The 12,425-nt window shown below is 36.8% G+C and overlaps 1 protein-coding gene across 1 annotated transcript in view; it reads left to right on the plus strand.

The window, feature by feature from the left end:
* The window catches only part of RAB39A (RAB39A, member RAS oncogene family), a 185,542-nt gene extending 178,557 nt beyond the window's left edge, over positions 1-6,985 (plus strand). Inside the window, exon 2 of the mRNA XM_044072613.1 lies at positions 6,229-6,985. Within this exon, the coding sequence (XP_043928548.1) occupies positions 6,229-6,655 (427 nt within the window). The 3' untranslated portion in view covers positions 6,656-6,985. The remainder of the gene's footprint in view (positions 1-6,228) is intronic.
* Positions 6,986-12,425: the final 5,440 nt, after the last annotated feature.

A 12,425-nucleotide genomic window follows, 5' to 3' on the forward strand; every position in this document is an offset into this window, starting at 1 on the left:
TAAAATGAGGTATTAGTTGGGGTTAAGTAGTTTAGGTGATTTAGTGCTTTAAAGGAAGGTATAAGAAAGTTGATGAAGGGTGTTAGGAGAGCAGTGTCCCATATGAGGAGCACAGACAAAGCCAGTAAGCAGAGAAGAAGTCTTTTAGTAATGGTTTAAAAAATGAAGGTGTGAGATGGACCTTGATTGATACAGGAATTTTGTTCAAAGTTCTAGACACACTACTGGAATAGTAGCACTTTGTAGTTTGTAGATGGTAAGCAGTTGTTTATCATTTGATTGAAGGGCACAGTTTGGAAGAACAGAGTATAATTAGTATTGGAGTATGGGGCTAATTGCTGGGCAAGCAGATGGGGTATGGATAATTTTGTGGGTTAAGATGAGTATTAGATAGGAAGCGAGGAAGGTCAAGCCATTTAAGTGTTTTAGTGCTAAATAGTGGTGGGTCCAGTAAGGTTTGTTGCAAGCGAATCTAGAGACTTTATTGTAGCATTGTTTAAGTTTAGAATTAAGTGAGGCTTCTAGATTGGTAATAATAGGGGCTTCATACAGGACAGAGAATAAGAGATAAGTAGTAGCTACATTTACCTTGGCAGAGTTTGTAAAGAATTTACTCTGTGTGGGGTACCTATTTTTTTGGGGGGGTTCTTGATGCTGTTGTGATATACAAATTTAAGATTGTTGTTGATTGCCATGCCAAGTAGATTTTTATGTGGGATACTACGTGAGCTGTTCTTTGGTTTTGAGGAGTCTTGTTTGACCTAGGATTCTATGACTACTAGAATGTCTTGGTAGTGCAAGAAATAAAACACTTATGCAGTCTAGTTTGTTTCTGATGCCATGGGCACCAGGTATAGGGAGATAGTGGTGCTGTTGTTAAGGAAAGGTAGTTGTTGGGCCTAGGCTGGGTTCAATGATACTCTTTAGGAGAAGTATAAAGATTATGAAAGAAAGTCTGAACAAGGTCTTTGGTGTTTTAGGGAGAAAGAAATATGTTTCTGAGTCTTTGTAATTATATAAAGGAGTGATCCTAATAGTGGTAGGCCGGTGGTTGGGTTTGGCCTGATTAGTGGGGGCTGTGGTGGTGATTTGTTGGTGTGGAACTTACAGAAGTAGGGGTAATACATGGTGTTGTGAGGATGAGTTGGATAAGCATTTTGAAGATGTTTGGTATAGGTTGTAGGGGTAAGGATGATGAAGAGGAAAGAAGAATGACGTTAGAACAGAATAAGTTGTGGTAGGACAAACATTTTATTGTGGGGAAGTGTGTTCTGTGCTTGTTTGGGAAGCTGTATATGGGTGTCAAGACATTCAATAATACTGAAGTGCTGACTCTGAAGGTTGTGAGAGTTACGTGGTTTTATGGTTGTCTGTTTAAAATGTATGTTTTGAGGGTGTGATTATAAGTTGGATACCAGAGAAGATTTATTGGATTATTGGGGTTGTAGCCTGGGAACTGGGGATGGGAGGGGAGCAAAGTGCCACAAAATTTTGGGAATTGATCAGTCAAAGCCTGCGCCAAGCAGTGACCTCAAAAAGTTAAGTACAAATGGATAAGCAATTTAGTACTGTGAGTTTGAATAAAATGTGCTCCGCTAATATTTGTATGACAGTAAACCAATGAACTCTGCTTCACCACTTTAATGGAGTTAGGAAGTCATTCCTTGTAGTGTGTGGGATAAATAATACTAGGTATTTCTTGGCCTAGAAGTCTGAAACTGTAAATGGTACCTACCTTTTGGTGATAAAGTGTTTGGAGAGGATGAGTCATAAAAAGAGCAGCCATGGAGATTCATTCTGCCTTAACATAGCTATAACACAGAAAAGTTGAAGTTTTAAGGCACTAATCACAGTTTTCAAGAAAAGTTGGAAGTACATCTTGTGTGTTTTTCTCTTTGCTTGCTTTGTCTTTGCTTGGGTGCCTGTCACTGCACAGCTGATATCTGCTTATAGTATGAGGAAAGACCGAGGGAGCTTGAAAAAGTGTTGAAATACTCTTAATTGTAGGTACTGAAGAATGGCCATGACTGCCTTGTCAGGTTAAAGGAGACAGAATATATATATATATATATATATATATATATATATATATATTTACACAAACACATTCAGACACACAGACAGACTCACACACATTCAGAAGCACAGACAGACAGGCTCACTCACACACACACACAAATATATACACACATTATACACACACACACACACACACACACACACACACACACACACACACACTCAAATACACAGACTCACAGACATACATAGAAACACAGACAAACATACATTCAGATGCATAGACAGATACACACATACACAGATATACCTGTTATAGTCACTTTGCTGATTGAATCAATGAATAAATGCACCTCAGATGTCTCAGTGTTAGCAAATGAATGAAAAAACAAATCACAGAGTAGAAGGTATTACAACTCCTCCCCCACGCCTCTATTTCCACTGATTTTACTGTATAGTGATTCACTGTCGCTCATACTACCATTAATTTTCAAATAAATCAGTAAGGATTAAAGTCTGTCAATAATGCTAGACTTTAGATTGCACGTCTAATTATTTAATGTACCCATGATGATGGACTGCATGCTAACATCAGAGGTGTCTCTGTCACTCTTTCTATCTCTCTATCTCTCTTATGCTCTCTCTCACACACGTGCAAACACACACACACACACACACACACACACACACACACACACACACACACACACACACACACACACACACACACACACACACACTGATACACATACTTTTCTTACTTTTTTTCTTTTATTTACTTTTTATTTTAATTATATGCACACCAAACAGCAAAATGTTGTTTACCTAGCATAAAAAAGGCAGCCATTTGCTATTTTTACTGTCCAAGTTTCACAACACCTTAATATGTTGCCGTGAAGAGGTGGACTGGTTTTTCAGGGGGCATTCCATGTACATTAACACCCTGCCAGAGAAAATTCATTCAGGTGTTGATGTACAGGTCACCCATTGTCTAACAAGCAATATCACACCTTTCAGAAATGAGTGCTAATATAATGTAGGGCAAGTTCAGCTCTCTACACATGTATGAGGGTTAGGCATTTTGATTTCACCATTTTCAGTATTATGACTTTCAGAATATTGGTATATTGCTTTTCAGTATATATATATATATATATATATATATATATATATATATATATATATATATATATATATATATAGTGTAGGAAGGGTGGGACTTAGAGGGCAGTTGCCCCAGGTGCAAAGTATTAGGGGGCATGACTGGTAAGAGCAGATACTGCATTCTTTCTGTGCCTGATTGCTTGTACAGAAAGGCACTTCAGAGCTTCCTGTATGTAAAGTGCTTTTTTTTGTCCCTTCAGTGGAAGAGCTGGGGGAAGGCATGGATCTGACTGTAATAAGCCAATTGCTACAGTATCTAAAAAGAATGTAGTGACTGACTTAACACATGAAGAGCTGGTGGGGGTGGTGGAGCACCACATCAGGCATCAGTACTAGGTACTAAATGGGCCAGCTGTGGCTCTGATATATACCCCCTGTTCCACCTTAGTAATGCAAGCTTTCCCCAACTCTGCCCCTAACCTTAACCTGCATCTAAATTAAAAAAAAATAAATTACCATAAAATTACCACTACACAAGACACCTTGGACACTCACACACACACACACACACACACACACACACACACACACACACACACACACACACACACAAAACTAAAAAGACCCATTAACCTAACCTAAACCCTAACCCTAAACACTCATCACACAACACACGTTTAATCTATCCACTTACCTAACCCTTACTCTAACCCTAACCCACACAAATATTCACATACACACACACACACACACACACACACACACACACACACACACACACACACACACACACACACACATGCATACCTGCTACACATCCTACTTATCTGTTTTAACAAGCACACACTCAAATTTAATGTCAGGGTGAATTTCACCATAATGTGTTGTATTGCTTGAGCTGGTGTAGTACTTTCCAAGGGTTTTTTCCTTTTCTCTACTGTAGTGTCACCCTGGAATTGGTATATTTATTTAATGGGAGGTTCAGGGATTCACCCCATATGGGTTGTGCTTGGGGGGGTTGCCCCTTGCAAAAATATTTTTTTGGTGTTTGCTATGTTTTTCAACTCACCATTTTCAGTCTTCAGAAAACGGTAAGTCAAAAGGACATGCTTCAATCTCATGTAGGTAAACCGTATTATAGCAGGTATTACACACTAAAGATGGGTCTATGTCAAAGAATTCAACATTCTCTTCCCTGAACTGCTATTCATTGAAACCACAGGAGCGAACATTTCATTCAGCAAATGCTAATTTCCCCGAGTTTCACATCATCAAATTGCCATAGTTGGCCAACATCACACATGTTACAATACCCAGTTGATAAGAAAAGTAAACAGAAAAGAACATTCACCCACACACACCACAAAAACTGCTTCTGCATCCCCCCCATGGAGGGCTGCACCTCCCCCACACACCTCCTGCTAATTATATATACCAACTCCAAGATTGCACTGCAGTGGGGAAAAGATCAAATTTTCTAATCCTTACTGTAGCACGATCTCAGTAAAAATGGTGAAGCAGTTTTTGTAGTGTGTGCAGCCGAGTGTTATTTTCTATTTACCTTTCTTATTCACTGGGTATTGGTATTGTAACATCTGCAATGCTGACCAACTATGGCAATTCAACAATGTTAAACTCGGAAAAATTAGTGTTCGCTGAATGAAATGTTCGCTCCTGTGGTCTCGAAGAATAGCAGTTTGGGGAAGAGAACGTTCAATGATTTGACATAGACTCAGTATTACACACTAAAGACAAGGGAGACACTTTATCAGTTTAGTTAAAGGTTATTTACAAATGAAATGTAAAATTAAAATTCACTTCTATTTTAAGTAAGAAATAATCACACTTCTGCTTATCACAATTGTGATCAACCTGTAATTCAGCTCTGCATTTTCATGTCCAGTATTAATGTTTCTCAACGGAACATAACAGTCCTTGCAGTTCTTGGGGCTGCCACTTAGGCCAAGCTGCCTTGCAATTCCCAAATACTTCCACAAAAGGAATTCTGGTACTGCTTGAATAAATAAACTGCAGTACTTCAAGTGATTTGTCTGGTACATCTACAGCTTTCTGTTGCCAGAGTCCCTCAAGAGTCTCCACTATTAGCCTTGAAATCTCTCTCCATGGCATGCAAATAACTTTGATTATGTGGCTACAAGCCATACTTTAACAAAAGCTTTTTTCAGATGATGGGCCATCACAGGCTTTCACTACTGCAATATACTAACAAATATACAAATTATACATGTTACCAGCAAGTTGTTACAGTTATATATGTATATATAGATATATATATATATATATATATATATATATATATATATATATATATATATATATATATATATAAAACTTTTATATGTGAAACATCCTTTATGCCACAATACGTATATAGATGCGTGTGTGTGTGTGTGTGTGTGTGTGTGTGTGTGTGTGTGTGTTTATTTATATATCAGAAATGGCAGTCACACTAGCAGTTTTGTGTCCAATCTCTTAACTCAGAAGTAATACCACACATCTTGCCACTGCTAAAACAAGATGGATTTTTGCTATATCAAGTCTTTCCATTTCCATTAATCAAATTAGTTGTCTCCTATGTGACTGTGAGTTGGTTTCTACTAATTAAGAAGACAACTGTGATTTGGCTGTACCTGATACTCTTAAATCAAAACATTTTATACTATTACAGAAAAGTTATATTATAAGCTGCACAACAAGGGCTTATATCTGAAATCCAATGAGCTATAACAGTAATATACCTTGCTGCAGTAGGCTATCATGGAAGCATATTTCTGCATTTCTATGTGGAACTTTCTGATTCTTCTTTCAGCAGTCTTTGACAATTCTAGTTATTGTCATTTTTGTTAATATCCATTGAAAATAGTTTGAGCCAAGCTAGATAGAATGATTTTGAATATACATGCCCTTCACTCTAGTTATCTATCATGTGATCCAGACATCCGGTAATGTCAGTTTTCAATCCAAATTAGTTGTAATTTTTATTTCTCATATGAAGCAAGAAGTTGGTGTTATTAATTTTGATATTTAAAATAAATTAAAGGAAGGCAACATATTAAAATTAATGTTTTTCTTCTTCTGTTTCAGGTCTATAACTCGTTCCTACTACCGCAACTCCGTTGGTGGTCTTTTGGTATTTGACATTACAAATCGACGGTCATTCGAACATGTGCAAGACTGGGTAGAGGAGGCTAAAATGCATGTACATCCATTTCAAATCGTGTTTCTTCTGGTGGGACACAAGTGTGACTTAGAATCAAAACGACAGGTTACAAGAGATGAAGCTGAGAAAATGGCATCTACTTGTGGAATGAAATACATTGAAGCTTCTGCAAAAAATGCAGTCAGCGTTGAGGAATCATTTACAATCCTTACCCAAGAAATATATTGGCGTCTCAAAAAGGGGGATATTTCTATTCAAGAAGGATGGGAGGGCATCAAAAGTGGGTTTGTCCCAAATGTTGTTCATTCCTCTGAAGAAGCTGTGAAACCAGGAAGACGGTGCAGCTGCTGAGTAGAGGGCCATAGATAATGATGACACCAAAGAACTGGTCTGTGTGTGTGTGTGTGTGTGTGTGTGTGTGTGTGTGTGTGTGTGTGTGTGTGTGTGTGTGTGTGTGTGTGTAGGTAGGGAACCTTCTAAAGAGCATATCAGAATATAAATATGCATTGACAGCTACAGCCCTTGGAGTAATTTAATAAAACATGCTTCACTTATAATCTGAAATACCAGTCCATCTTATAAATTGCAAAATGAGCAACAATATGCTTTGCAAAGTACAATCAAATTATTTGCTGCCTTATTTCATAACATGAACAACATCTAGCAGATAAACTATATGTGTATATATATATATATATATATATATATATATATATATATATATATATATATATATATATATATATATATATATATATATATATATATTAGTATGGTTTCACAATACATAGTCTCTCTGATATATTTACTTGTTTTGCAGTATGATCATTTTATTGATTTATATATATATATATATATATATATATATATATATATATATATATATATATATATAAAATAAGCAACACACCTAACCTTACAGATGTCTTTATCCTTATTATATGTAACTACCTGTGATTCTAAATACCTCTAAAAAAACAATTCAAATAAAACCATAGTCGTGGCTCTTGCACTGGACTACAAATATGAAATAAACAAATGACAGAATGTTTAAAATTATAGAACATTATTTAAAATTATTTTAAACTGCCTGACATTTACTAAAGAAAATTAGGAATAAAATATTCTGACACATACAACTTTTTGCAAAACAGCTTATAAACAATGTATACTTGCTCTGATGAAGACGCCACATTTTTGCACTTGAAACTTTCTGTACCCATTCAATTTAGTTTTAAATACATCTAAGATACTTTTCAGTTTGCTGTAACTACATTCAGTAGCTGTCCTCTGGTAAACTCATACTGATCTATTTGAAAATGTCATCCCTGTTATAGGTTTATACTAGGCTAATGACCACCAAGGTCTTTACAAACTTAGCCATGCGACCCAACCCAATTATGTCCTGGAGTTCCTTGGATGCCTATATTTAAAGAGGTAGCTGAGGGTTATGTGGGGAGAGTATGTTCATTGGGGGTTAAAATTCTGTCCATCAGAGACACAGGGGCCAGACCAGGGGTTAATTTGAAATTTACCATTCAGTTATCAATGTTTCTTTTGAATAGGGTCATGGATGAACTCTGCTTTCCATAGATCTTTTCTATTGTATGCTCTCGGCTGAACCTGAAAATGCTCCACTGGCATTACTGTTCTACCCAGGAGAACAAATGAAAAATAAACAAAACGGAATTCTTCTGCTTTCACTTTACAGCTGTAAAATCTATTTGTATATGTACAAAAATCAAGTGTCACCTGGATACTTTCAGAGATGGATTCCTATACTTTACTTAGGTCCCCTCTCTTTTCATGACAGATAAGTGGATAAATATTGCAATTTCGTCATCTGCTTAATCCAGCTGTACCTCATTTCCAGAGATCACCCTTAATTCTTCTGTCTGCACTTTTAGTATAGTAGCCATAACATTGCATACAATTCTATCCTACTTATTCTTTGGTAATTTCCTTTCCACACTGGTAGACTTTCATTTCTACCTTTTAGGTAAAAGTTTCTATCCTACTTATTCTTTGGTAATTTCCTTTCCACACTGGTAGACTTTCATTTCTACCTTTTAGGTACAAGTTTCTGTCCTACGTATTCTTTGGTAATTTCCTTTCCACACTGGTAGACTTTCATTTCTACCTTTTAGGTACAAATTTCTATCCTACTTATTCTTTGGTAATTTCCTTTCCACACTGGTAGACTTTCATTTCTACCTTTGAGGTACAAGTTTCTATCCTACTTATTCTTTGGTAATTTCCTTTCCACACTGGTAGACTTTCATTCTACCTTTTAGGTACAAGTGAAAGGACAAAACCGATAAATATAAAATATTAAAACATGAGTTATGTGTTTGATTTTTTTGCAGATTACTGTTCTGTTGTGTTTATACTGATAAGCCATAAGCCATCACACACTTAGCTTTGCATCAAATCTTCATCATATATATTTCCTTCATTTTTTTCCATCTAGTTTTAGTCAGGTTATGTTACATCTCTTGTCTGAATTATGATTATGACTAAAGTGAAATACTGTATGATGTTCATATTGCAGGTCATCAAGACAGCAAGATGCTTAGAGCTTTAAATGCCACTAAAATAGGAAATACACATATAATATTCATCAGCAATTTTAGTAAAATCAGATATTTTTCTGTGTAAAGAGCTAATTGTAATAAAAGCTACAAAACACCAAAGTATGTGGTATATATATATATATATATATATATATATATATATATATATATATATATATATATATATATATATATATATATATATATATATATACACACACACACACACACAAACACACACACACACACACACACACACCATTTTAGTGGGCAGAGTGGTAAAATACTATTATGGGATGATATTTCTAAAGTGCTACTCACATACCATGTGCTGTGCAAATCATTTTGTATAACTGAATAGCTTGTATGCCTCAGAGTGAGAGAGAAAAGGGTAAAAGAAAACTAGAGAGCTTAAAGCTTCAGAATGTTGATTGGCTAATGGCTCACATCGTACTATTGTCTGAGCAGCTGTTAGCCATTTCTTTTCTACTCTGCCTTATTGTTTGGTAGACAGCTGTTTGTATTTCTGAATAAAAATAGTTTTCCTCTTCAGAAGGAAGTCATATATTCTGTTTTTATTCTGTTTTATTTAGTTCGTTTTCCTGAAAAATCTGGAATTTAGCTGTTTTTAATAAATATTTACAAAATGACTGATTCCTACATGGTCCAAAGGAACAAAAGAATGTACTGTTGTATAAGTAAACATACCATAAAAGTAGATGTTCATACAAATCACTGTTATCAGTAGCCGAAGGTTTATGTGGAATATCCTACTAAGGATCAAACGTCCAGCCAGTATTCTAAGCTTTTGGATGCCTTCCACGAGCACCATATTTCTGAGAAGGCACGAGAGCATGGTGTTATAAAAGCAGATGTTGTTGTTTGTTCTTCTTTTGGCTTTTCCTGGTTAGGGGTCGCCACAGCTGAACTCCGGTCCGCTAATGATTGGCAGTAGATTTTTACGGTGCCAAGGTGCCAGCCCAATGCCCAACCTTCAACGAAGGCACACCCATTCATGCATGTCTTTCGAATGCCACTCGACCGCGGTAGGACATGCAGACTCCACACAGAAGGCGCTCCAGCTGAGAACTGAATGGGAGAACCTCTTGCTGTGAGGTGACAACGCTACCGCTGAACCATGTATGGGTGCCAAAACTGAGAGCTTTCTTGTCTCTCTAGAAAGAGAGGCTTGAGTCCAAATATAATTAGTTACATGTGCTAGGAGAAAGACGAAGGCAGGGATGAGGGGAACCACAGCCTGGCAGACAAGTAAGAAAGAGATACATACAAACAGGAGACCCACAAAAGAAGCTTAACAAATGGGAAAAGGAGGAAGGGTGTTAGTACAGTAACTGTGCTCTGTCTGAACTTTTATTATTATGGTACGTTTATTTACACAGCTGTACTAGATTCATCAATAGGTCACTGTTGCAGTAGCCTAAGTTATATGGGATGATTACTAAAGGTTCGATAGCAAGGGAGGAGGAAGAAAGATCAGAGCCCAGTAGCCCCTGCAGAATTGTCCTAGCAAATCCTGTTCTTGATCTGAGAAAGGAGTCAATCTTATAATGCTTAGAAGAGGTGTGTACAGATGACCACATTGCTGCCCCTACAACACTTCTGGAGTCCTCTCCTTTCAAAACAACCCAAAAATCAGCAAAAGCTCTAGTAGAGTGAATTTTGACTTTGAAAAGAAGGACCTTTCCATGGTAAGAATAATGAACAACAAAACTGGATTACATTGGTTAACCATTTGGAAATAGTTTGCTTTTATACTTGTCTCTTTTTCTTCCATTCATAGAAAATGAAAAGCTAAGTAAAAGTTTTAAAGTTCTTTGTCTTGTCAGCATAGTATCTGAGTTGTCTGTAACATCAGAGTATGTAGGATTCTCCAGACCTTATTTTTTGCTTTAGGAAAGTACACAGAGTTATGAATAGATTATTTTAAGGTAAATTCTGATACTATCTTTGGCATTAAGGAAGCATTTATTTCTTAAGGAGACCCTGTCTCTCTGAAAGGTGAGATAAGGTTAAATTACCATAATAGCTTGCAACTCAGATACACTCTCCTAGCTGAAGTCAGAGCAGTAGGTAATACTGTTTTCCATGTCAAGAACTTTTAACCTGATGAGTTCATTCAAAAGGAAAAAAGTTTACTTTTTTCTAGTACAATGTTAACATTCCAAGTGGGAGTCACCTGTTTTCTAGGTGGACGAATGTGAAGTACCACTTTAAAAACCTGATTTACATGAGATAAAGATGAAGGGGGTCTCTAAAGGATACAGGCAGAAATGGCCAAAAAATTAATCTTAGTAGTGGAGTTAGAAAGGCCATATTTAAGGAAATCAAACAAATATTGAAAAATCAAAGCAGCTCCAGCTTTAAAAGGCTCTTGGTTCATTTTAATGCACCAACCAGAAAATCTGTTCCATTTAGACAAATAAGATTTTTCTAGTAGCATGTTTCTTAGCCTCCTCTAAAACTTGTTACACGTCCCCAGAAAAAAAGGTATTAAGAGAGATCAAAACTCTGTCATCCAGGCCATCAGATGTGGAATTTCCAGGTTGGGATGAATCAGAAATCTTTCATCCTGTGTAAGTCTATCCTGTGGTGAAATTTGTGATAATTGCCATGGCTATTTTCATAAGAAAAGAGAACCACTGTTGTCTGGGAAAAAAGGAACTTATTGAGATTATTTTGAAGAGTTATTCTGAATCTTTAAAATAACTCTAGTTACCAGGGAAATGGCATATGAGAACCTTCCTTTCCATAGGAACGAAAAGGCATCTCTCTTCCAGACCTTTCCCAAGAAGTCCTGGAGCAGAATTTTTCAACTGCCTGATGATAATGGAGGCAAACAAATCTTCTTGGGAAGTCCCTCACAGGTGGATTATCGCCTGTAAGTCTCCCGTGTGGAACTTCAGTTCATGGGGTATCTGTCTTAGACCTATTCAGATCATCTGTCCCAGTGTTCTGCTCTGAAAGGACGTAAGTAGCCTGCAAGGATAGGTTGTGCTTTCTGGATATTCCCAGGCTCTCATAGCTAGTCTTCATAGGGGGCATGACCCAGTTCCACCTTGTTAATGTACCACATGATAATAGTATTCACAGTTTCATAGGTAAGTACTACGCAACCAGTCTGCAGAGCATGATAAACCTGGCCAAAAACATCCATTCAAAAGTTCCATCTAGCCTCAAGGAGGGCACAGCAAGATAGACCATAGGAGTATTTAAGGCTGCCCACCTAATTATCTAAGTTTACTTTGAAGGTGGTAAGGGTGTTGTGTTTTAACCTATAGTTGGCATTTTTTTCAGAGGTAAGGAACATGTTGGGATATAAATCTGTCATGCCACTATGTCTTATTTATCTGTTAATGAAGGTCTAGTTCTTTTAACTAAGTAAGTGAAGCAGTGGATAGTGGTTATACAGTACACACAGCATATCTGTACCAACGTTATTCCCCCTGCAGGCGTTGATAGTTCTCTACCTTTCACCAATTTTAAAGTGGTTTAACCCATATTGGAGCAGCTGTGAATCAGTGGAAGAC

The sequence above is a fragment of the Protopterus annectens genome, chromosome 5.part0 (assembly GCF_019279795.1).
Source record: "Protopterus annectens isolate FY-2018-M chromosome 5.part0, PAN1.0, whole genome shotgun sequence".
NCBI classification, from domain to species: Eukaryota; Metazoa; Chordata; order Ceratodontiformes; family Protopteridae; genus Protopterus; species Protopterus annectens.